Source organism: Bactrocera tryoni, chromosome 3, assembly GCF_016617805.1.
Source record: "Bactrocera tryoni isolate S06 chromosome 3, CSIRO_BtryS06_freeze2, whole genome shotgun sequence".
NCBI classification, from domain to species: Eukaryota; Metazoa; Arthropoda; class Insecta; order Diptera; family Tephritidae; genus Bactrocera; species Bactrocera tryoni.
Genome location: NC_052501.1, coordinates 60,389,526 through 60,415,924, shown reverse-complemented (window position 1 = coordinate 60,415,924; position 26,399 = coordinate 60,389,526). Strand labels below are relative to the sequence as shown.

At 34.0% G+C, this 26,399-nt stretch overlaps 1 protein-coding gene across 7 annotated transcripts in view; it reads left to right on the top strand.

The window, feature by feature from the left end:
• Positions 1 to 26,092, top strand: part of LOC120770138 (uncharacterized protein PB18E9.04c) — a 51,275-nt gene extending 25,183 nt beyond the window's left edge. For 2 of the 7 annotated variants that reach the window (XM_040097321.1, XM_040097319.1), the window contains 9 exons: positions 6,954 to 7,145; positions 7,253 to 7,436; positions 7,547 to 7,821; positions 12,413 to 12,612; positions 15,372 to 15,881; positions 17,522 to 17,667; positions 17,732 to 18,252; positions 20,508 to 20,763; positions 25,407 to 26,092. In XM_040097321.1, coding sequence (XP_039953255.1) covers positions 6,954 to 7,145; positions 7,253 to 7,436; positions 7,547 to 7,821; positions 12,413 to 12,612; positions 15,372 to 15,881; positions 17,522 to 17,667; positions 17,732 to 18,252; positions 20,508 to 20,763; positions 25,407 to 25,717 — 2,595 coding nt within the window. In that variant the 3' untranslated portion in view covers positions 25,718 to 26,092. Of the gene's footprint in view, positions 1 to 3,635; positions 4,303 to 4,327; positions 4,527 to 6,953; positions 7,146 to 7,252; positions 7,437 to 7,546; positions 7,822 to 12,412; positions 12,613 to 15,371; positions 15,882 to 17,521; positions 17,668 to 17,731; positions 18,253 to 20,507; positions 20,764 to 25,406 lie in introns of those variants that run through there. The other 5 variants (XM_040097322.1, XM_040097320.1, XM_040097323.1 and 2 more) reach the window with 5 other exon arrangements.
• The last annotated feature ends 307 nt before the right edge of the window (positions 26,093 to 26,399 follow it).

Sequence of the window (26,399 nt, the reverse complement as noted above, 5' to 3'; positions counted from 1 at the left end):
AATCCCACGGTAGTTGGCGCAGATTATGGGGTCACCTTTTTTATGGATTGGGCATAGCACACTTAAATTCCAATCGTTGGGCATGCTTTCGTCCGACCATATTTTACAAAGAAGCTGATGCATGCTCCTTATCAGTTCTTCGCCGCCGTGTTTGAATAGCTCGGCCGGCAATCCATCGGCCCCCGCCGCTTTGTTGTTCTTCAGGCGGGTAATTGCTATTCGAACTTCTTCATGGTCGGGCAATGGAATGTCTGCTCCATCGTCATCGATTGGGGAATCGGGTTCGCCTTCTCCTGGCGTTGTGCATTCACTGCCATTCAGCAGGCTGGAGAAGTGTTCCCTCCATAATTTAAGTATGCTCTGGGCATCGGTCACTAGATCACCTTTGGGGGTTCTACAAGAGTATGCTCCGGTCTTGAAACCTTCTGTAAGCCGCCGCATTTTTTCGTAGAATTTTCGAGCATTACCCCTGTCGGCCAGCTTATCAAGCTCTTCATACTCACGCATTTCGGCCTCTTTTTTCTTCTGTCTACAAATGCGTCTCGCTTCCCTCTTCAATTCTCGGTATCTATCCCATCCCGCACGTGTAGTGGTCGATCGTAACGTTGCGAGGTAGGCAGCCTGTTTTCTCTCCGCTGCGACACGGCACTCCTCGTCGAACCAGCTGTTCTTTTGCACTTTCCGAAAACCAATGGTTTCGGTTGCAGCTGTACGTTAGGAGTTTGAAATGCCGTCCCACAGTTCCCTTATACCGAGTTGTTGACGAGTGCTCTCAGAGAGCAGGAGTGCAAGCTGAGTAGAAAATCGTTCGGCTGTCTGTTGTGATTGCAGCTTCTCGACGTCGAACCTTCCTTGTGGTTGTTGGCGTGCGTTTTTTGCGAATCTTGACTGCAACAAGATAGTGGTCTGAGTCGATGTTAGGACCTCGGAGCGCACGCACATCTAAAACACTGGAGACGTGTCTTCCGTCTATCACAACATGATCGATCTGGTTGGTAGTTTTTCGATCCGGAGATAGCCAGGTAGCTTGATGAATCTTTTTATGCTGGAATCTAGTACTACAGATAACCATATTTCGAGCCCCGGCGAAGTCGATCAGCCTCAACCCATTTGGGGATGTTTCGTCGTGGAGGCTGAATGCACCGACCGTAGTGACAAAGATACCTTCTTTACCCACCCTGGCCTTAAAGTCGCCAAGCACGATTTTGACATCGTGGCGGGGGCAGCTCTCATAAGTGCGCTCCAAGCACTCATAAAAGACATCTTTGGTCACATCGTCCTTCTCTTCCGTCGGGGCGTGGGCGCAAATCAGCGATATGTTGGAAGAACCTCGCTTTGATGCGGATTGTGGCTAGACGTTCATTCACCGGAGTGAATGATAGTACTCGGCGACGGAGTCTCTCTCCGCGTTTATTAAACACTTCCGAATATATTGTATGTATGTACATACATATGTATGTCTTAAATGTCATCTTCAATGCCGATATTGCATTGAAATAATTCGCGAAAGTGGGGACTTCTTTATTCCGGTATAATCAAGATAAATTAACCCTTAACTTTTAAATATAAAATATTATTGTGGGGTCCAGTCTATATTTAAATAATATTTGATAAAAAAAGGTTTATTCTACATTGGCAAAATTCTGTTTGAGAATCCACATATAAATAACAAGGGAGAAATTTTTTTGGAAATTTTGGAAAAACCGTTATAATCATAAAAAGAAATTTCTTACAATCGTGCTTATCACAATTTTTATTTTTTCAAATTATGATAAGACGTTCGCAAATTCGCAAGAATTACAGTTAGTTTCAGCTGTATTTGTTTATACTTTCATTAATAATGTATTCATCTTTGAGTTACTTTTTGTTTGAATTCGCTTCGCAATTTTTTTATGTATTTGCTGATTGCATATACTGCAAATACATAATTCAGAGAATTCACTGAAGACTTGAATCACACTTTTTGGGAAAATAAGGCGTGCTTAAATGAGTCAATAAAAGTTGATCACCCCACTAGCACGACTTCTCATAACTAATTTTTCATGAACTGCTGTCTTAAATTTTCATTGCACTTTAAGTCATTATATATTATAATATATATTATATAAAAGTAAACGTTTATTACGTTTATGTAAATTTTGAAGTTGTGCGTTAAGGGGTTATACGTACATATATTTACTTACAAGTCAGAAAAACAAGTTATGTGAATATTTTTAAAGAAGTATTTTATTTAATAAATATTTATACATATTACCGATCCCGTAGCTGTTCTCCAGGATGATCTCCGAAAAATGTTATCTATAATCCAAAAAGAAAAAAAATATTTTTACTATAAAAAATACCGGTTGCTTACCAAAAAAAGTTGTTTTTTCGTGAAAAAAACTACACTTCGGAGTGGTTGAAAAATCAAAATTAATATAAACAAGTAAGGAATGGCTTTTGAAACTTGCAGGAATCAATTCCAGCCAAATACCTTAAGATGTTAAACGTTAACCAGAAGTTCTAAATCCAATCGATTTCATTGTATATATAGTATATATATTTTATATATAACTTATACACTGACCGATATATTCGGTATATCTCATACATTGCCCGATATTTTCGGTTAAAAGTCAACTATATATACTAGGGTCCACATATGCGGTACCTAGGGGCGTGAACAGTTTTGGTTGAATTTGAAAAATTTTTGGTCATAAGGTGGCTGGTATTTAAAGGAATTATTAGTGCAAAATTTTATTCCGTTATATTAATTGCTTTTTGATTTGTATATTTGATATGAGGTGAAATAATCAAATGCAAATTAAAATTGTGGTTGTAGCCCGAGTTCGCTTATTTTTGAACTGTGGTATAGGAATGTGAGAAGAATACCACGTACTAAATTTAGTTAAAATCGGTTGCTCGGGTCCTGAGATAAGTGATTTCACTTAAAAATGAATAGTGCCACGCCCATTGACCAATTTTCTCGCTCTCATAAATCTTAACTTTAACTTTATAGGTACGGTTGAAGCTAAAAAAAGAACTCCTGCAATTAGATTTACTGCCGTCCTATCAGAGTAAATAGTTAATAATAGGAGATCTACTGCTATATTAATGGCACCAAAGTTCGTATTTCATGATAGTTTTCTTCATTTCCATTCAAGTTTAGTTTAGTGACTTAAATTGTTACAAATTCGCGAATTGCTTCATTAATTAGTCTATCCTCGCAATCGTTTTTTTCTTTCCTGGCCTTTATGGGCTTTTGCGTTAATTTTCTATGGCACACAACTGTAACTGATTTAAATCTGTCGCTACATAAACACAGCTTATCAAACATAGTGTCAATGTATGTATGTATGTACATATATGCATGCAGCTCGCTAGCTCTTTGCACAATTAGCAATAGTGTCGCTGACGTCATATTCTTACAAGCCTCAGACTCAGCCAGAGGTAAACGCAGCGTATCAATGTGGGCACGCGCCGCCTGCAGGAACTACACATAACAGCACAATTTACAGAGAATCGTATAGAGCATAAGCTGTTAGTCACTTAGTCATTATTTTGCTCGCGATCATTTAACACTGAGACATCGCTAAGTGAACGTTTTGTATGATTCCCCATGATAAACACGCGCGCCACAGTCTTTTCTTGCTCCCGCAGCGTCAGCACCTCAGTGCACGCTTACTTGTATACTATGTTGTTGGCTTACTACTAGCTAACCCGCGCTCGGCTTTTTAGCTTCTTCGTCATCCAGTTGACGCCGCTGGTGATGACGTTGCTGATGCCTTCTGCTCGTTGGCTTGCGTGTGCGTGAGTGTGCGATTAGCCAAGTAATCGCAGTCCCCAGTTTGTTGTGTTGTGTCGCTTTTCGAGACATTTGCGGCACGGCGTATTGCCATTTGAACGTTGAACGCGAGAGCGTTGTTGTGTTAATGCGCGTGCGTGTGGTGTACTAAAACTTTTCATTTACTAGCTAATTGAGTGGCTAGTAAATTTGCAGAAAACAAATGAAATTGAGTAATGGTGTTGGCAGTGTTTGTGATTGAGACGCGCCAAACAAGTGAAAATATTATATATTGAAGCAAACAATTAAAATAAAATAAAATAAACGAAACAGATCTGCCAAAAAACCATTTGTCAATTAACTATAGATCAGTGCTTTGCGTGTGTTGTGTTTTTCTTTCACTGCCAGTGAAAGAGTTTGCACCAAAAAAATATTTCGCACATTCCGCTTGTTTTTAATTAATGTTTCTTATATTAAGTCAGTTCAGCAGCAAGCACATTTGCTGCTGACTCACCTGTGATTAAGTGTGCGCAATAAAGGTATATTTGTTAATACATTTTTCGCTCGAATATATGTAAATAAAATCTGGTGTGATACTCAAACGCGCAACGACTGCAGCGTGTTTTGTAGAAGCTGAAAATAAAATAGTTGCTGAGAACAAATTTGCACTTTTTGTCAATTTTTAATCGAAATTAACACTTATTCACAAATATATGCACAATTAAATATAAAAAATTGCAATTGTCAACAAACTTTCAACAAGGTAAATGGTATGAAATAATCGACTTTGAAAATCGATCACAGTTGCCACAGCTTATTTGATGGCTTAGTCATAATGCACAACTTGCACTTTGTTTTTTTTATTATTTCTATTTTCAATAACAGTTTTTAAAGTGACTTGTAATTTTACTCAATTATTTTTCTCTATTTATTTGAATATTTCATTCATTGGATGACTCATGTAATACTTTATAAAAATAAATAAGTTTATTCTATGCATGTGGGCACTTAAAGTTTTTTTGTGTTTGCTTTTTCACTACTTTTCATTGTCATTATTATTGTGCTTTGTTTATACGATCCATACGACCTACGATTGTCCGCTCATATTTAATGTCTTATGATTGTGCAGCACCAACAAATAAATAACAAGTTCGTTCGTCGATTCTCTAGATTGATTTGGTATGCAAAACGCGTGTTGCGGCTTACTGCCCAGACATATGTACATACATACATTTTTCAGGTTCAAATGCCTTTTTTTAATTTTTCAAGAATTTTTTTTGTCTGATGTTAAAAAAAATTATACTTCCTTGCATATTGCCCTTGCCAAAAAATATATTCGAGGAAAAGACAAGTGTTGATACCTCAAAATATTTATGTACATCACTGAAGCACCGGAAATCAAAGTTACTTGTCCGCTAAATGTTCTTGCAACCTTTTTCATTAGCACCAAATATTTTTGTGCCGGATGCTTCTATTACATTGCTTGCCTTTTAGGGTTGTAGAGTTTTGTTACCACTTTTATTTTCGGTCCTCCTGTAATTTGCCAGCAAATATTATAAGGCTAAAGCTTGAATTGGCAAAATTTTATGGCTGTGTTTTACAAGAATGTTTAAACTTATATAAAATGATGTTAATGCGGATATTACTTGCCAATTATTTGAAATTTCTTAGAAGGAAGTCGTAAAAATATACTTTTATTGGCATAGTGTATAGAGGTGTGAAATATAGTATGTCTTCAATTCATACATTTGGTTTATTTTTGTAGACAAAAATACGTGTATGGACATTGAAATGTATGAAGTTTATGAGCTATAAATGGTCTAACTAACCCGATATGGTTCGATATATGTATGTATGTACATATGTCTGTGAGTATGTGCTCTCTGATCAAACATGACCCGGATTGACAAAAAAAAAACATTTTACGTATTTTAACACAAATGTTTACTAATACTTTCAAAATAGACTCCTTTTAAGGAAATACAAGCCAACGCTTCATCCAACTTTCCATACATTTGTTATACTTAAGCCTCGGCGCGCTGGCATCACCCAATAACTTTTACAAGAATGACTCACGACGCGTTCTCCGAAGTATTTTTGAAGTCGATAAGAAAAAAATGTGACGGGAGCCAATTCTGGTGAATACGGTGGCTTGTGCGATGACTCTCGTTTCGTATTTGTGAAAAACCTCTGCTCGACGTTTTTACAAAAAATTCCGGTGTTTGGGTACGGGTCTAGCACTGACACTCTTCATACCCAAAACATTAACCAAAATGATCGAGTCGAACCACAAGAGATCTTGAAATTCTCTGTTACGAAAATTAAACTACTGTTTCTTTAACTTGTTCAATATTATCGTCAATAAGAGAGGTGGATGGAGGAGTCGCATGAGACAAGTTTTCGATGAATGCCACTCAAATACTTCTGTTCGTGATTAAGTAAACTCTCTATAATACTTCTGCAACATTTTCATCGATTCCCATTGTTCGTTGATATATTATTTCCATGATAAAAGTTTATTATTTTTTCTAAAAACTAGTTCCTCAATACAACTTTCTGAACAAATGTTCAAAGAAATTCAGTTACTTTTTGAAAACAGATACATAGCTTTATTTTCTACAGATGACTATAATGCCGGTATTCTGCTTGTCACGATTGTCTCATGTGTCTAATTCTCACAATCGTAATTTAGGGACTCTGTTAGTCAGGAGTCTCATTTTGGTATTCTGGCAGATACAGTATAGTAGTATACTGTATAGTGTTTATTAACACAAATGAATGACATAGCGAATTTAGTTATGGCTTTGATGGCTGCGGGCAACTACTGTCATTCCCAAATATATTGCTTAGGGTCTTGGTCTATTCCAGGGGCACCGATGTTACTTTCGAGTGCTTAAAATAACTTATGCCGGTACTCTGCTTGTCACGATTGTCTCATGTAAATGATGACGTAAATGAATGCTAAGTTCCGAACCAATTTCGGCGATAAAAAAATCGTGTTAATCTAAAGGCGGATTTACTTAAAATCCTCGCTTTTGGATTTATACTTATGGGCGTATTTCTAGCAATATGTTAGTTTACACTTAGTTGGTAAAATTACATAGTGAAACGAGGCTTTATATTTTCTTTAATTTTTAAATATTATCGAATTGCACTTAAATAACCAAATATGTTTTCTTTTGATTTACAGATGGCTATACCACCACCACCGGGTCCACCGCCGCCACCAGGGCCACCACCGCCTCCGGCTATGGGAGGTCTCAAATTAGGTGGTGCCGGTGGCGGAGATATGCGTTCAGCGCTCCTACAATCCATACAAAAAGGCACTAAACTGAAAAAGACTACAACAGTTGATAAAAGCGGACCAGCCCTAGCAGGAAAGGTGTGTCTTTTGCGATATAAAACTGAGCTTTTGTGAATTAATGTCTTTTCATTTCACGTATGTAACTAACTGGTGTTGTTTTTCTTTATTTTTCCTATTACGCACAGATTTGCGATTCAACGTCATCCGCAACGAGTTCACCGAAACGAATACACAACAATAATAATAACAACAACAATATCAGTAATAGTAATAACAATAATGTGGGCAATGGCGCACCAAAATTGGGTGGCTTATTCGAAGGGTTAACCTCAATGCCCAAACTGAAGCCAGTCAATGGCACTAGTCGTGGTGAGTAACACGCCAATTCTATTTTCCGATTTACATATGTTCTTATTGATATGTGTGTTTATGTGATGTATTATTTTCTACTTTTACAATTTCCTACATGACATTTTCAGCCCAAGCACCGGCAATCCCCACTGCTACCAATAACGACTCGTCCGCAGTGAGTAGACGCAACGACACATCGCCACCGGCGAACGCCAACAGCGGAAATAACGGCAGCAGTAATGGTCCATTAGATTTCAATACTGAACTAACAAAACATTTGACGCTGAAGCGGCAGAAGCAACAGCAGCTACAACAGCCGGTCAATGCGACCGAGGCGAATTTACGCACAAATCGCGGACCACCACCGCAGCCGCCATCGACGCCACCGAAAAATCTCTCAACGGTAAATAAAATGCATGCCAAATTATGACATGAGAATAAGAAAGACTAGAAAAAATATGCAAAACAAAACAAAAACAAAAAAAAATATAAACAAATATTATATGTACATATATGTATGTGAGTGACAAAACTAGAGATTAACAAATAAGCGGCAAGAAAATTGTGTGGTGATTTCTAGTACCAGTAGGTTTCTGGTGGTGTTGCTGTGTAGCGTACGTTTGCAAAAGATTTTTGCAAATAAACCACATCAGCGCACAGTGTTGCCGAAAATTAGAGCAGTACTTCTGTAAAAGTTATCATATGAGTATATATAAATATCAGCGGTCTGAGTTGATTTAGCCAGGTCCGACCCTCTGTCACATACATACATATGTATGTTCATACATACATATATGCGAACTAATTTCTCAGATATTGAGATATCGATCTAAAATTTTATACACAAATTTTCTCCAGAAGTAGCTGCTCATTTGTCGGAACCACCGATATCGGACCACTATAGCATATATTTATGTATCTGCCACACAAGATGAACGATCAAAATCAAGATCTTGTATAAAAAACTTTCTTATTTATATCTTCACATATTCGCCACAATCTTCGAACAAATTGTTCAGATCAGACTATTATAGCATACATAATATATTCACACTGAACAATCAAAATCAAGTCCTTATACCTTGTTTTCATGACAAGTTATGTTCAATGATTTCGACATATATTATTGTCTAGAGAGGTGCTGTCTTATCTCGACATGTTGTTTATATCAGACCACTCAGCATATAACTGCCATACGAACTGCCAGTCCAAAATAAAGATAACGGTCTTTTTATACTCTTTTATTTTATAATAAATACACCTGTGTGGGCTATTTAATAGCTTCAGTGCAGTCTAAATTACACCAGTAAGTACACCACATCTCGCAACATAGTTTTGTTGTCGCTCATCACTGGATTTATGCGGCATTATTAATTAGACCATGCATTACAATTATGAAAACCGCTCAACACTAAACTATGTATGATAACACATTACTTATTTTAACTGCCGCAAACAATTTTGCTTATCACTGCACTCATTTGCACATTTGCATAAATTACATACACTTAAAATTTATCTACAAGTATTCGTACAGACACATGATCACACGAAATTGTAGTATAAGATTTACAAAATTCTATTTCAGTGTCTGTGTTGGAGAATTTATTAGCTGATTTATACAGCTGTAGAAGCTGTAGCCAATTCATGTAGTTTTCCACACCGCTTCTGAATAAATAAATAAATTTGACATTGGAAGTGTTACGAAATCATTATAAATATGCACTATATTTGGCGTGTCATTTGCATCTAAAGTGCGTACGACTGTGGCGTCTACAATTAAAAGCGTTCGCTAATAAGGAAATCGTATTTTCTTTTAAATTAACCGTTATCGTTTTAAGACAGTTTACAAGAATGCTGAAATCGTATGTGTAATTAAGTGTAATAATGGGTCTTATGCTTTGTACGGTTAGGAAAAAATCATGAAAACTTTTCACGTAAAAATCACTTAATAGGCTTTAAAATATTTATGAGGCAGGAATAGGTAATATAAAAAATAATTATATGTTAAATTAGAACTTTAGAGGCTTATATAGATTTTTTTTTAAATTATTGTATATGTATATAGTATTTTTAAATTATATATATATACATATATTGTATATTATTCTTGCTCTTAGTATAAACAAGTGTTTTATATGTAATATATATTAATTAAGAAGTCAATAAGCGGTTTACTACAAAATAGTTCTTTGCTTTTTTTAATATTTGCTTCAGAATCCATAAACATCAGAGACCCTATATAAAATATATACATAGATATAAATGATCAGATAAGCGCTGAAAATATGAGGACACTCTCTGCGACCTGATACAAAGAGGTCTAAACCTGGCAAAGGGGTGGTGCAGGGGGGTAGAATTGAACATCAACCCCTCCAAGACGACCATTGTCCCGTTCATGAGACGCAGGTCCCTGCCCGGTCTCAGGAACCTCACATTAGGAGGGAGAGTGATAGAGATGACCAATAAGGTCAAATACCTTGGTCTCACGCTAGACTCCACTCTGCGGTGGAAGCAACACGTGGACCTGACCTTGGTCAAAGCAACAAAGGCATTAATGGTGTGCAATCGGCTGGCGGGTAAGTCCTGGGGCTGTAAGCCAAGGATTGTTAGGTGGTTGTACACCATGATAGTGCGTCCGATAATCACGTACGGGGCGGTAGCCTGGGCCTCAGTAGCGTCGCAGACCTCGGTAGGAATTAAATTATCGAAGCTGCAGCGGCTAGCCTGTGTCTGCATGACGGGCGCAATGCGCACCTGCCCAACGGCAGCTATGGAGGCCCTGCTTGAACTCACACCGCTGCACTTGGTTATCGGCCAAGTAGCCAAGAGCACGCTTCTGCAAATAACGGCAGAAGGGTTTGGCAAAGGAAAGGTAATCTCGTCCCAGAGGATGGAAAAGATTAGCGGCAATATACCAATCGCCCTCCTCCCGAAGGACAGCACTACCAAAACGGTTAACTTCACTAAGAAGTTTAAGGTCACCCTCGGAAGCAAGGATGAGTGGAACAACTCCACCCTTGAACTGCTTCTGAGGAACAGCACTTTGAGGTGGTACACCGACGGCTCAAAAATGTCGGAGGGAATTGGTGCAGGGATCGCGGGTCCACGCACCAAGCTCTCTACATATACCTATGGGGGAGTTTCCGAGCATTTTCCAGGCGGAAGTCTTTGCCATAAGTCGGTGCATAGATATAAACCTCCATCGCAACTATCGCAATGAGCGGATAGCCATACTTAGCGATAGTCAAGCGGCACTAAAAGCGATCTCCTCCTACGAGATCAAGTCGCTGCTAGTGCAGGAGTGCAGAGAAAGGCTGAACAGCCTTGCGGAAAGAAACCAGGTGCACCTAATTTGGGTGCCAGGTCACAAAGGAATAGCCGGTAACGAACTGGCAGACGAGCTCGCTCGCTCCGCAGCCTCCACCAAAATGGTAGGTCCTGAACCCTTTACAGGGGTGGGTCCCCATACTATAAAGGAGCTACTTCGCAAAGAAGAGGAGTGTGCAGAGAGAAGTATTGGCAACAAACTCATGGCATGCGGCATGCCAGGTTGCTAATGGGAGGGTACAACATGAGTGGGTTCAAAGTTGTAATCAACCTCCCCAGGAATAAGCTTAGGCTCTTGGTCGCATTTTATACTGGCCACTGCAAGTTAAATAGGCATTTATATAACATGGGCCTATCTTCTTGCACTAACTGCCGGTTCTGCGACATGGAGCCTGAAACACCGGAACACCTGCTGATAGACTGCACAGCAGTCTGCAGACGCAGGATTAAGGCCCTCGGATCCATGTTTCCGGACAGGAATTGCATCGACTCATTAGCACTCAGTAAAATTTTAGAATTCATCGACGTGCTGGGGCTAAGTGAGTCCATGTGATCTAGGAGAGGGACAATAGACCAAAGGTCGCGGTGCATTCCTCATAAATAAATCTAAATGATCAGATTAATGAGCTGAATTAGTATCTCAGTTTTTGACATATGAATCTGAAAATTTGCACACATTTTTTTCTTCATTTGTCGGTACCGCCGATGTCGGACTACTATAGTACATAGCTGCCATACAAACAAATGAATGATTAAAATTAAGTTCTTGTAGGGAAGTTAACGTTTTTTCTTCTAACAGATTATGCTAAAAATAGTTTGCAAGTCTGTTAATAATATTTTTGCATATTCCAAGTCTTAAATTGGAATATGCTTTTGAAGTTTTCCAAATCTTATTTTATTTCTGCTATATCACAAACTTAGGGTGTTTAAAAAATCCAAGAGGAATAATTTATTAAACAATATTATTTTTATATGTCTAAAGTTGTGTGGAAAGCGATTTAAACAAAATTTTATAACCTTAAAAATAACTATACATACATATGTATAAAACGAATTATAATTGGTTTTATAGTGTTTTAAACATCTCATGAAATGTCTACACAAACTAAACTATGGCTGATTGACACATTAATGGATAACTATGCCAATAATGCCAATTAGAATATTCGGGGCGGAACAAGTAATATTTCTAGTAATATATTCATTTTTAAATAACAGATTTCTATTTGCTCACTTAAATTTGTTTAAGTAATTTTATCTAAATAATACAATTAAATAAGACAAATTTTAGAATGCATCATTTCGAAATTTAGGATTATGTAAGTAAAATATTATGTTGTTAGTACAATCATTGGTACAAAAACAATATAAATAGACCGCACTAAAAATAATTTTGTAAAAACCCAATTTTAAATTTTAAAAATATGCTTTTATAAAATAACATATTGTAAGAGATTCGATGTAAAGCTAAAAATATTAGAACGCAACGCGTCAAATCGTATCAATATATCATTTAGGCTATATGAAATACATTTGTATATGCGCTTAAACGTATTGAAAAATTATTATTAAACATTTTCCTTTTTCGCTTTACTTATTGTATTCATAATATTTATTTGTTTTGTTTTCTCTCTTTCGCCATATCTTAACTATGCATAAATAAGCAGAGCGCCTCCGACTCGGTGTTGGAGAAAACGAGAGGTATTAACGCGTCGTCAGCTGGTATACGCGCCAGTCCGTTGGCGGCAAACCACAGCAATAGCAAGGCATCATCGCCTACGCTTTCGGAGAGCAGCAATGGCAGCAACAAAATCGCTGGTGGTGGCAGCAGCAATAGCATCAAAAGTAAAGCGGCTAGTTTGAAGTAAGTGAAGCACTGATGAATTTGATACAAACACAAACGCTTTTTCGCTTTTTTTATATGAAACGCATACTTCTCGTTAAGTATGTATGTATGTACATATATACATATATATTTACTGTCGATATATCCATATTTTTATTGCTTAGCAAAGTAAATATGTATGTAAATTGTAGATATGTAACTTAAGCTTCATATGTAATATTTTAACAATGTAAATCCACGTACATACATATGTACATAGCAGCTATAGTTGTATGCGACTACGCCTCTCAACGTTGATTTTGCTGCCTTCACTATTCACCTGCTTCGCTACAGTTATTAATTTTTTTTTAAATGCGCATCCATACATACATACATACATACATACACACATACATATGTATTTAGTATAAAAGTATCTTCGCTTAACTTGACTTAGCAGTTGCATCAAACACACATTTACTACAAGCGTCAACAAATCACATGTTACATATACATAAATACATTTTTACATACCTCAAATGGCTAGCAAGCCGCCTTCATACTGATTACTTGTTACTAACTTCTCGTACGACCGATGTAATCACTTGCTTGTCAATACTTATGTCATGCGCAGTTTTACAGTTTATTAACACTTTTTGTTTGTCATACATTCATCAAGCTCTACGCGTAAATTTCATTTTTATCAACATCAGTTTGTTTAGTTTTCCATTTTTTGAGACCTTTTTTAATATCTCTCGTTTTCACATTCTTAATTTATTTGCTTTGTTGTTCATTACGTTTATATGAATGCACGTTTATAAATTTTTCTTATTCCCAATTTAATTTACTATGTGTTTTTAACCGCCTTCACATCATATCTGGTGTTTTCATTAAGAATTTGTCTAGAGATTTGCATTTGCTACATACAATGATATATATAGTTACATACGTACATATGTATATACTTAAGGCATCGTCTCAGAGCGAAATTTTCGAGAAATCATTTTTTTTGTTGCATTATCGGATAGTATACACTGTAATAAACATTCTCTCAAATTTTGAAATCGAAGTTCACTGCAACTCCAATCTTTAAACGCGTTTTTCTCAGAATGGTGTTTTCCAAAAAATATTCCACTTTCAAAGTAAGAGATTTGAAGATATCCAATTTGGAGAGAACATTTTTAACGTCATTCGCTATCGCGCTATTTAACCTTCTATTTTTTTTTAATCTTCCTATTTTTTCTACGAAAAACTGTCGGAAAAAACGGAAAAATTCGATAATTTTGTATTCGACAAAAATGTATTTATTTATAAAAAAAATCGGGCTTATTAGTTGATTGCAACATTAAAAAAAATTGCGAAAATTAGTGATTTTTCGGAGGGTCACACTGAGACGATCCCTTAAGTCTATGCACTTTAGGGTGTCCGTCATTTTCGAAGTTGATTTTATTTTAGCAAACGTCCCCTGAAGTTTCATGTTTTGCATTAAAAAATTATTTAAGCTCTATACTTTCAATTTATGCCGTGTATTTTACATGGAATTTTTGGATCTTTTGCATTAAATTTTTTAACTCCAAAATAAATAACCCTACAACTTTGAAAATATGAAATTCTACTACAAAATTTAGCGCTATTCAAAAAAGGTCCGAATTATTTTTTGATAAAAACATTAAAAGTTATACATTAAATGAACTGAATTATAAATTCTAAGATGCTCATACGACATGTTGTACTATATGATACAGTAGAATATTCTCTTTTTAAAGATGTAGGTTTATTTACTCTGTACATAAAAAATGCAATGCTAAAGTTAAAAATACAAAATATATGGTAAAAGTAAAATAATTATTAAGCACGGTTTAAATTTAAAATAAAAAGCTTGTTTACGTCGGATAATGATTTTTTGGGGCAAAAACAGAAACTATTAGAAGCGTCTCAAAAAAAATCAATGCCTGGGAAATAACGAATTCCATAATATATATACATATATATGGTATATACTTAACCCTATGTATTTGAAGTAAACATAATATACGTATACATTTTTGTGAAATAATATTTTCTTTAATAAATGCTTTTGACTTGTTTTCGTGAATCCTGAATTACTGAATAATATGCAATTTTTTTATGCAAATTTTTAGAAATAAAAAAAAAACAAATATTAATCAAAAAATAAAAAATTACTTCGGCATAATACCCTCCACACGTGAATTTCTTATAGCACTAAAGAGTATGTAAAGATCTTTATCTTGCTTTTTATCGTTCAGCATTATACATTCTATCCGCAGCATATGTCGTTGCTTTTGACAATAATTCTTACCAAATTTTTTGTTAAAAGTTTTCCCTATAAGGATTTGGTTTTGATCAATTAGTTTGTATGACAGTGGTCCGATGTTGGCGTTTCCGACAAATGATCAAAATGTAAACAAAAATTCATGAGAAACACAAAAAAAATGTTATTTGACATTAGAGATTAAAAATATTTTCGCAAGAAGAAGCATCTCAAGTACCACAACCTTATATAATTGAAATAAGGCTTTTTAATTAACTCGCTGACACTTAAAAATAATATCTCAAAACTCTCAGGACAAGTTTTGACTTTTCTTTTGTACATACAAATAACTGTTCCGCTCACTTATATCTCCTTTCTTTCCATATGCTAACTTTTACTAACCATAGTAGTTGTTTTTTTTTTATACTTTATCCTTGTGTTTATATTTTTTCTTTTCAAACCCTAATTTATTTGCTTTTGCTTTTGCTTTTATACATATATATATACATATTTTCTTTTTCAACAGTTTAACATTAGGCAAAACAAATTCAAATGTTGTAAATAATAAAAGTAGTAATACAAACTCTTCTTCAACTACAACGACCTCGTACAATTATAATTCAATCAACAACACAATTACCACAACAACAACAAACAAAACAACAACAAACCATTTAAACTACAAAAGCAGCCTGAACAGTACACTGTCGAAAGCAACACAATTCCAACAGCAGCAGCAAACATCACCTGCACCGAGCCGAGGCAATATCCTACCGAACAAGTCATCATTATTCGGCACGAATGGCATAAATAGCGCTGCTGGCTCCTCTGCAACGGGTAGTAACAATTCGCTTGCCACCCCTACCACAGCATCAACGACGACGCCGACTAATAAGTCGCCGACGCCAAGTTTGAAGCCGGTGCCAAATCATGGCAAACCGAATTTTGCTCCCAAACCGCCAGGGTTACAGCAATTGGCATTGGCGAGCAGTCAACGTACAACCGTGTCGCGCCATCATAGCATGAAGTCGCCAAGGTATACCAGATGCAACAAGAATAACAAAACTATTGTATATCATTAAAATAGCCGCATGCAATGCTTGAAATAATTCCATGAAAACTTAGGTTTAGTGTTTTGGGGCCCGAAGTCAGGTTTGAAATAGTCAATAATCAAAAAAGTGTGGGCTTTCAACTTACAGGGCAGCATCGTAAAATTCATTTCATGTAATTATATCCATTGATATTCATTATACTTCATATGGTTGTGTTTAGTTTTGAAAAAGTTTACGAATTTAGTAAAAAATATTTGGGCTATTCGAAAAATGTTTGTAAATACTGTAACATATATCTTATTTAAGTTAAAAAACATTCAGTATAAAGGGTATTTTGTATTATTTTTTAAAAGTAAACAATTTATCATTTACGAGTTACGTACATAAAAACATATAAACAAGACATAATTGTGGCTGTTAAATTTACTTTGTTTCGGGAAATGTTTATCATGAGTCACATTAAAAAGTTTTTTTCCATACTATAGAAACATTTCGAAACAAAAGTAGAAAAATGCGCCTAAACCTATACTTATTTTATCTCAATATGTGTATACCTTTGTAGAGCCCATTTTTTTATTTTTATTTCTTGTATAATCAGTTTTATTTACTTTTTATTTTTTTGTTTTATTGAGTCAATTATAGATTGATTCTTTAAATTATTTAATTATTTGTTTGTTTCATTATTTGAATTAAACGCCTAAAACTATACTTATTTAATCAACTGTATGTTGAACATTTACATTGTTTCATAAATAGATAGATAGATTTCGATTTTCAATAGTTAGTGAATATGTTCGAAATATACTAAAACTCCTAATAGTTCCGTTATGTGGGAAAAAATAATCGAAATGTGGAACTAAAAACTACATAAAATAGTTAAATAAAGAGTTTAGTCACCGTACCTAATAAATTCGAAGTTAATTTCTGAGGTTTTTTACACGCGCTATTCATATTAAATTTATAAGCCTCTTAAATTACTTATACATACCAGTATATGCTATATTGCGGCTGGAAAAAAAAATAAATTCTTTTGTGTTTTAGTAGCCTATTTACAGATTGACATTTAAATAATGATAACACACAACCAAATATTGAAAATATAATTTTTCATAAGGTTAACATTTATGTAAATATATGTAAAATCGCATACAAACAAAATTTGCAGTTAATAGTTCATATTTAAATTTAAATGCTATCCAAAATTAATATACAGCTAATTGTATATCGCAACTGGTTCTAACCTAAAAGGCGGGTTAACCCAAAAATATATAAATTAAAACAAAAAATGAAAATAACAATATATAGCACAAGTTTTTTTGTATGTTCCATTTTTTTTGACATACAATTGCAATGAAAGTGAACATTATCCGTGGGTTCGAAATTATTAAGAATTTGAAGTAATTAATTACATTTAAAACAGCAGTCAAATATGTTTATTTCGGACGATTTAGAAACAAACTATAGAAAAAGAAGTAACTAATTCTCTGCTTTCACAAGAAATTTTTTCCAACAACCGACAGCTGTCAGCTGCATACAAGTTTAATGACAATTAAACGAATGTACTTTAAATCGAGACTGTTGTGTATAACTTGCTCAACAGCACTTTTTGTACTCTGTTCCACAGATCACCACCAATTGCAGCGCCAGGTGCGCCCATATTCCCCAACCAACAACACTTCGGCACAATGCGCGCACCACTCGCCCAACTGTATCAGTCGCAAGAAGCAATCAACAGCAGCGGCATGCGTCCAGCGCCAAATCCACCAATTGGTAAGCTAAAATAAAAAATTAAATAAAAATAAAAAAATATAATCATTACATAATTTTTTCACAGGTCGGCCTACAGTGGCACCACCGAAACCGCCATCAGTCAAACCACCGCCACCGCCAACACCGGCGCGCAGCGTCTCCAATTCCAATCTGAATAGTATTGTGGGAGGCCAAAGTACCGCTGCCAATGGCAATGCGGCCATACCATATAGCGCTGTGAACACTACACTTATCTCTTCCGTAAACAGCAATAATTACTCATCGCCCACCACAACGCAACCACCTTCCAATTCTTCTTCCACCAGTAGTGTGTCAGCGTTGCGTGATCAATTTCGTAGCACAACAAATGCAACACCACCACCACCACCACTGCCGCCAACAGCAAGCGTTGCTGCTGCCAATATGAAGTCGTCCAGCAGTAGCAGCGCTCAGGGCAGTCCAGGTAGTCCCGGCAGCAGGCAAGCGTCGAGTCGAGAAAAGCCCATAAAGGCAATCATATTGAATGGTGGTCCATTGAATGCGCCACCACTGCCACCACATCGAACAGTTCAAGCGCCCCCGCCGCCGCTACGTCAAACGAGTAATGTAAGTAGTCTTCCGTTTTCTACGTTAAGTGACCAATTGCCTTGTTTTATGTTCGCACGTGTCCAAACAAACAAACAAATTTGATGAACAGCTTGCAAAATAGAAATAATAAAGCACATGTACTAAATACAGTTAGACTGCAACAGTTTGAAGCTCACATGGAAATTAATTTCACATTTAGCTGAGTGCTTTTCGGGAAGCGAAATGTTACTTTCTCTCGCACGCTTGTGCCTGTACCCTCTCTCGATGAATTTCATGCTATAGATTATTTTATTTGTAAAAGCACGTTAACAGTTCTATGCTTCTCTTTATGTAGTTCGAACAGCCGTGACTGTTTACACTGTCAAAATATCTAATGTGTACAAATTATATTTGTATCCAAGAAGAATACTTATGTAAATATTGACTACTACAACCATTCTGAAGCTTCTGAGCTTCTTTCAGGTGCCGCAAATTCGAGGATGTGTCATGTTATGTCAAATATAGTCTGTAATCACAAAATTATGGACACAATGTTAATTTTATTTATTATATAAAAAATTTGGTTATCTAAACTGCGATAATTGCCGCTTTATCAGAGAGCAGCTCAAACTTTTAGTTTTCAGTCATTTTGCGATAGAGTTGTTAGAAGCTGTTTCCTGTTGGTTTCGGGTTGCTAAAACCGAAAAAAAAACAATAAAAATTTCTTAAAACGTAGTATTTTTTGGGGTGTAGGGATCAAACCAACACCATTTACTAAAATGACAAAAATAGCTGGACGTGGAATTTTTCAAATTTATACATACAGGCATACAGCCTTTTCTCCACGAGATGCAGAATTATTGATATGGGGCCTATAACATATACTCTGCACAAAATCAAGTTCTTGTATTTGACAAAATATGTTGTAGTTGTAGCGGCAGAATTTCTGAAGTAGTTTCGACAGTGTTGACAGTGCTTGGCCGGATAAAAATCCGGATCCGTTCCGTTCTTAGACCATACTGTCGTGGGAACCGTTTGACAAGATATTTTCACTGATCCATCAAAAACAAGCCTTGTGTTGTAAACTATTTTGTTTTTTTTTTTGTTCAACCGAAGTTAAAGGATGTAACAATGTCGGAATTTAAAGTTGTTATTGTCAAAACTTTTACTTTGAAAGTGACATTACTATCAAACGTACCAAACTAGCTCCCCTATCACTCAATTAATGTTCTCTTCATAAATATACATGTATATAAATATAAATAATGCTTTTATTAAGAATGTAGGCCAATATTATATTTGTTGTGCTACGGTTATTTGGTACCACCATTCAACCCCTACCTGGTCTTGTTAAAGAAACATAGTATTTTTCTTTGTGAATGGCTTTTGAAGTGTCATAAAATACATATGTACATACAAAATACCGAAGTAAGTGTATATAAAGTATGTGAACATTGGAGAAACATTTCCTTTGACGTAGGTTTACTTCTGTTGGCATAGCAGTAAAGCTTCACTGCACACATATAAACCCACGTATTATTGTAATTGTCCTGTTTACATTCTCTCGCTGCGTGCTCTCTCTCTCTCTCTCTCATTTTATATGTATCACTCAATTTCATTTGCCTCTGACGAATGTGAACGTCGTCAGGTGGCTTTACGCTGGATAATCAAGTGTATATGTGTGCTTTGTGTGCACGTGAGTATGTGTGGGCATGGCATGTCTCCACAAAAGTAAAATAGCAAAACAAAATCTGTAGCAGCGTGAAATTTTTGCATTGTGACAGTCAGACAACGCATAAAGCAATAGTATAATTTTAGGCGCAGCAGCAGGAAAAATTTAAAATGCACTGATTTCCTAAAGTGATTGCATATTTCTAATGTGGCATTGATTGATTATTAAAAATCAACATAATTTCGGCGTAAAACAATCAATAATTTATAACGGAATTTGAAGAATTTGCGTTGCATCAGATAAGGCGTAATATTCTTGCAATAAAAACGGTTTTTGGTGTTACGCGAATGCTGCTGAACTACAAACGTGCTGTAATTATGCAATTTCAGTAACTGTGCTGTCTATTTACAAGTGTTTAGAGCGGATATATATAGTTTTTACGGTTTTTTATATTCATTGTGACGTAGTAAATGCTTTCAAGGTTAACGCATTCATCAAGCATAACAAAAATAAAATTCAAACCGATTTTAGTTTTAGGTTTTCTTTTTTATACCTGCGTAAATTAAAGCTTATATTTATATTTTAATAAATCTTTTACTATCATTTAATCTTCCGTCCACAGACTGGCAATAACGTGGCACCAGTGCCGCCACAACGACACTCTTCCATACGCGCCAACGCACCTGTAACACCGCCAACAGCCAACAACAACAATATGCCCATGTTCGGCAACAATGCTGGCAATCTATCGCACGCCAATTCAGTCAGCCGTTTGATCACCGATTTGGAATCCCGTTTCGTCTTCCACAATGTCACCGAATTCCCAAAACCGCCACCGTTTCTAAATATTCCAAAAGTCTATACAGCCAAAGCGAATGGTATGTAAATATATGGGGACGAGAAGAAGATGATGAAGAAGAAGACAAAAAAGCTGTGTGACAGTTTAAAGTGAACAAGAACAAAAGTTAAATATTTATGTTAGTTTTTGTGGTTGTATGCAAATGTAAGCCAGCTGGCTGGGCATAGTTACAGGCTAGTTAGTAAGAGCATGCAAGCCTAGACAGAGACCGCAAGCAGACAGTCAAGACAATCGTTTAGGTCGGGTCGTAGTAATGACCATGAAATTTATTGTAAAATTCGCGCAAATGCGTGCGAGCATATTGTAAACAAAGCAACAAAAATATTATATTGTGAATGCATACGTCGTAATAGTTTAGCGCCTAATCTAGCAGCGTTTGTTCCCACGTGCGAAAGTCAATTTTTCTTCTACACTTTCTGTTTTTAATACAAAAAGTACTTTTTATATTTTAAATGCAAGCTTTTAAGTTACTTATATGGAATGCTTATGCGAATGCTGTGTATGGAATGCGGTTGAAGTTTCATTTTTTTTTCTTTTAGTAATCAATAAGAATTACTAATTAACTTATTTAAAGTTCAAACTCAAATGTATAATAAAAAAAGCATTTTATATGATTTTCTCTAATTTAAATTAATAGGTTTTTTATGGAATTTGTGAAATATTTGTGTTATATATATGAATTGTTGAGTAACAAGCAGTAATTATTGAAAACGGCATTAAGCGCTGAGTAATTTATTAATTTTTGCACGCAATATAGTAGCCTTTGCCTTGAAAATATAGCAATGAAGTTGAAAATGTAGCGTTATATAGTAAATTGCACAGTTTTTTAAAGCAAATTAAAAGCAATAATGAATTGAAAATACAAAATATTAAAAAAATAGTAAATTTAGAAGTTTCAATAATTAAATTGCTAATTAAGCAAATAGTTTCGAAAATATGAAAATAAAAAATACTAGATAAATATTTCTTTATTTTTATGCATAAAATTATTAATATTACTTATATTAACTTCAAAAGTCTTTTTTGATTTTTGATGAAATAGTTGGTATTGCCATCGCGAAATAATATAAAAATAAAATTTATTTTTTCTCACTTCTAAATTATATAAATGAAATTACGTTTTTAAATATTAATATTGAACAGTTTAAAAAAAACAGCATTTAAAAAAATAAAAAATAAATATTAAAGTTAACACTTTACTACATTGAAATTATGTTATTGCCATTGCCATTAGTTTTGTTAAAAAAAATATTAAAAAAATCTTAATTTAAATAATATAAAGGAAAAATTTTTATTATATTAAAAAAATTAAAAGATGTAAACTCAACTGATTTTTATTTAACTGAAAATTTTACTACATTCAAATTATAATTTAATTAAAGGTTGACAGTTTTGCTGAAAAACTATTTACTAAAATCAGAAATATGAAAGAAATTAATACACTACACTTGAAAAAATTTACTAAAGCGCAATTATATTTTTTTCAACAGATTAGTTGTCAATTGTCACTAAAATCAAAAAATAAATTAAATTGCTTTTGCTAAATTAATTAATAACAAAAATAAATTCATATTTAACCATTTTCAAATATCAAAACAGTTCTAAAAATAAAAACAAAAATTATTTTGATTTTTGGCAAAAAATATATATTTAACTTCAACTGAAATTAATTTTACAAAATACAGAATAAATGGTTTTTGGTAAATAAATTAGAGGTTTCAGATTATTTCAAAAATAAATAAATTATAAAAATTACTAAAAATACAAAAACACTTTTTCTTTTTGTTAAAGGCAGCAAAAATGAGAGAAATGGCGTAATAAGCACATATTTATTTCAAATTATTCTGTTGAATATCTGCATTTTTTATTTGATGCCTCGTCATTTCTCATTTAATTGTAGAATATATATAGTATATATATAAAATTGCATAGTTTTGGTTTTTCGCTGTTCTATATAGTAGATATTTTTTTTATTCTGTAATTATATTTCCAATTTATTTGTGTTAGTGAAAATATTAAATTCATAAATTTACTAAATATTTTGTATTACAACTAAATGAACTAAATTTTAAATTTAAAATTGAGTTAAACAGGCGTAATGTGAGCATGTGTCTACGTCGAAAAATATGCATATAATTCTAAGCATACAAAGCACAAACACTGCTAAACGCCGCTAAGCATGCTACTTGCCACTTCTATTTAAAAGGGCACAGTGGTACAAGGATTAAAAAAATCTTTTAAATAGAGTTTTCGTTGCAAGAGAAAGAACTCCTAAGACTATTTTTAATAAGATAGTCAATTTTATGAAAAGAATTTTTTTCGAAACACTCACAGCACCTTGTTTTAACTTATATTTTTTTACAAACTGAAGTGAAAAAATTTATATAGCTTTATAATTTTATATATTTACCTTTAACACCACTTGATTTAATGTAATATTAACAATATATTAAAAGTAATAATTAAAGCTCACAGCAATGCAAAATATAAAAATTATAATAAAAAATTAAATAAAAGCATAAAATTCAATAATAATATATGGGAGGAAAAAATAAATGAATATTTACGAAGCTTATAAATATAAAAAAGTAAAAGTAGTCAATCATCACTTATTGTCATTTACACACAATAATTTAGTAACTGTATACTACATATAATACATAAAAGAATAAAATATCCATTTTTATGTTTCTAGCAATCATTCTCATGCATACCAAACACACAAACATACAAATGCATACTCCACACTAACTTACAAGTCAATTTGCTAACTACCAGGCTAAATGCATAAAAATTTAGTAAAATAAACATATAAAATATATAAAGCGATTATAGTTATTTTAATATATATTAAAAACAACACTTTTTTGTTAGCATGCAACTCTGTATGTAAATTTGTATTATGTATAAATTTATATGTAAGTATTTCCTCCTTCATTTATATATATTTAAACATAAATGTATGTATGTCTAATTCTTATTTTAATTTTAGTATTTCTGTTTGTGTTTATTTCTTTAATAAGCAAAACAAAAAATATGTATGTATAAAAGAAATTTTGTGAATAAAAATTATCAATTCATTTTTCTTACTACTTCATTTGTATTGCGTGCACAAACGTACGTACATATACTTTTTTATGTAAAGATTGAACGATTTCATTTGTTTGGCAAGAAATTTATATGGAATGTGCAAATGTTAACATTTATAATTATGTATAATATTCATGATTGTAACAACAAATATTATTGAATTTTTTTTTAATGAATACCGACAATTTTTTTTATGTTTGAAATATTGTCTAGAGTATGTTACAGAACTTCCAGCTTAGTTAGAGTTTATATTATTTAAAAATATATTTGTGCGCTTGAACGCATCTAAAACTTTTGGGGTTATGTCAAATATTAAATTTTATGTAATTTTGAAAATTTATATTCGTGGAAAATAATGGTCGACAAGAAAAAACTTGAATTTCGGCTGCATTGAAGCTATAATACCTCTCACAGGGTATTTCTTTATAGAATAAAAAGGAATGAGAGGATATTAATCTTCATTTTGAGTGGTTAGTTTTTATGACAGCTGTATGCTATAGCGGTCCGATCTAAACAATATATTCGGAGATAGTAGCGTTTCATTAGGCAACAATTCATGCCAGATATCGTGAAAATATCTTATAATAAAACATAAGAGTTCTCCATACAACAACTTGGTTTGAATTGTGCTATATGCTATAGTTTTCCGAACTGACAAATTTGTTCGCATATTGTTGCATTCCATGTAGATAAATTGTCAAATAAAAAAGTTTTCCATACAAGGAATTGCTTTTCATCGATAAGTTTGTATGACAGCTGTATGCTACAGCGGTCCGATATCTGAGGTGCCGAACTTTGGAGAGAAAAGGACGTGTGCAATTTTCAAATCGATATTTCAAAATCTGAGGGTTAAAGTTGCAAACGAATAGACAAACAGATGGGCATGGCTAAACCCATCCAACTCGTCATGCTTGCATGCAGCTGAATAAATCAACCCATGCGTGACTCAGTTCTATATTTTAACCTATTAGTCTTTTGTTGAGAATTTCATGTGTAAATGCTCACTGCAAGACATTTAAATTGAGCAACTTCTCTTCGTTCTCAAAGAAGTTGAGTCAGATCATGCACTATGACCTTGGCTGTATTAAAAGCTATTATTATAGTTTTCTACCTAACCGTGGTCCTGCTGTTCCAACAACAACCACATATTCCCGTCTAAACAATTAACACTTAGGGGATGTTCGAGCAAGCAAATAACTGCAGCAATATTGCGACAGTGTTGTTTTATATTGCAAAATTTTTGCGATGATGCCTTGCTATACTGCCGCAGTGATTGAGACTCGAACATCCCCATAGTTGTCATTGATTGTATCTTTAGGCGAATTTTAAACATTTGCGACTAGAACTCAGTTGAAAACTATCATTAATGTTTTTTATTATTACTTCGAACTACAAAATTAGAAAAAAACATTTATTTACAGGTTATAAGCGTTAATTTTGACACACTTAAAATTAATTGATAACTAAGGCATATTTTTAGGCGCTCACGCCATATTTTATGCAAGATAAAATCATTATAAAAAACTCATTGAACATATTTCCAAAAATAAATTTCTTTGCCCTATAATATAGCGCCACTTCCAGGAACTAACATAAACAACAACAACAACCATTTTGATGGGCAAAACACTGCAACACCAACAACAGCAGCAGCCTCCACAGATACAACATCACCAGCGGTAGCAAGCGGTGTGGCACGCAAACAGCTAGCACAACCGTTATTTCCCTTGGGTGTGAAGAAGCATCGCGCACCCGCACCACCACCGCAAGCCGGTGTGGCTGCGGCAACGGTATCTGTGATAAGACAATCGAGTTTCCTTTATGGCAGCGCCGGTGTGGGTGGTGCTGTAGCACAACAACAACAACAAGCACAGCAGTGGTAAACATACCTCTGTAATGTGTAGTGGAGAGGAATGGATTAGAGTGGAGTGGGTTGGAGTGACGTATGTGAATCATAGTAAAAACATATTTTTAGCAAGATAATTAAAAATAAAATAACTAAATATAGGCATAATTAAATAAATCAGTATTTAGTATTTAATATATGTTATATTGAATATAGTATGAATATGTAAGTGTAGTTGTATTTGTAGTTTAATATTCTCAAAAGCAATTTCTGATGGTGCACACGATTCGGCGGAACACCTGTCACTTAACTTCTTAAGCGAAGTTGTTGTAATTTCTAAAGTAAACTATAGTAATTTTTAAAAAATATACATATAAGCAGGGTTGTGAATTCTTTAATTAAAAGATTTTGGATTAAAAATAAATTTTACAATTTGTAATTAAGTTTAGTTTTTGAATTAAAAATTAAATTTTCTACTAATTAACTAAACTATTAACTAATTTAATGTCATTTTGTAAAAACTAAGTTTTAAATTTTTAATTCAATTTAATTTTGGAACTCAAATTTGAAAAATTAATAATTTAGAATTTTTAATGAATGAATAATTAAACAGACTAACCAAAAATGATTTTGAAAACATAAGTTCTTTAATTTAATTCTCAATTGAATTTAAAATTGGAACTACAATTGAAATTTTTAATAAATTTTATTTTTGGAAT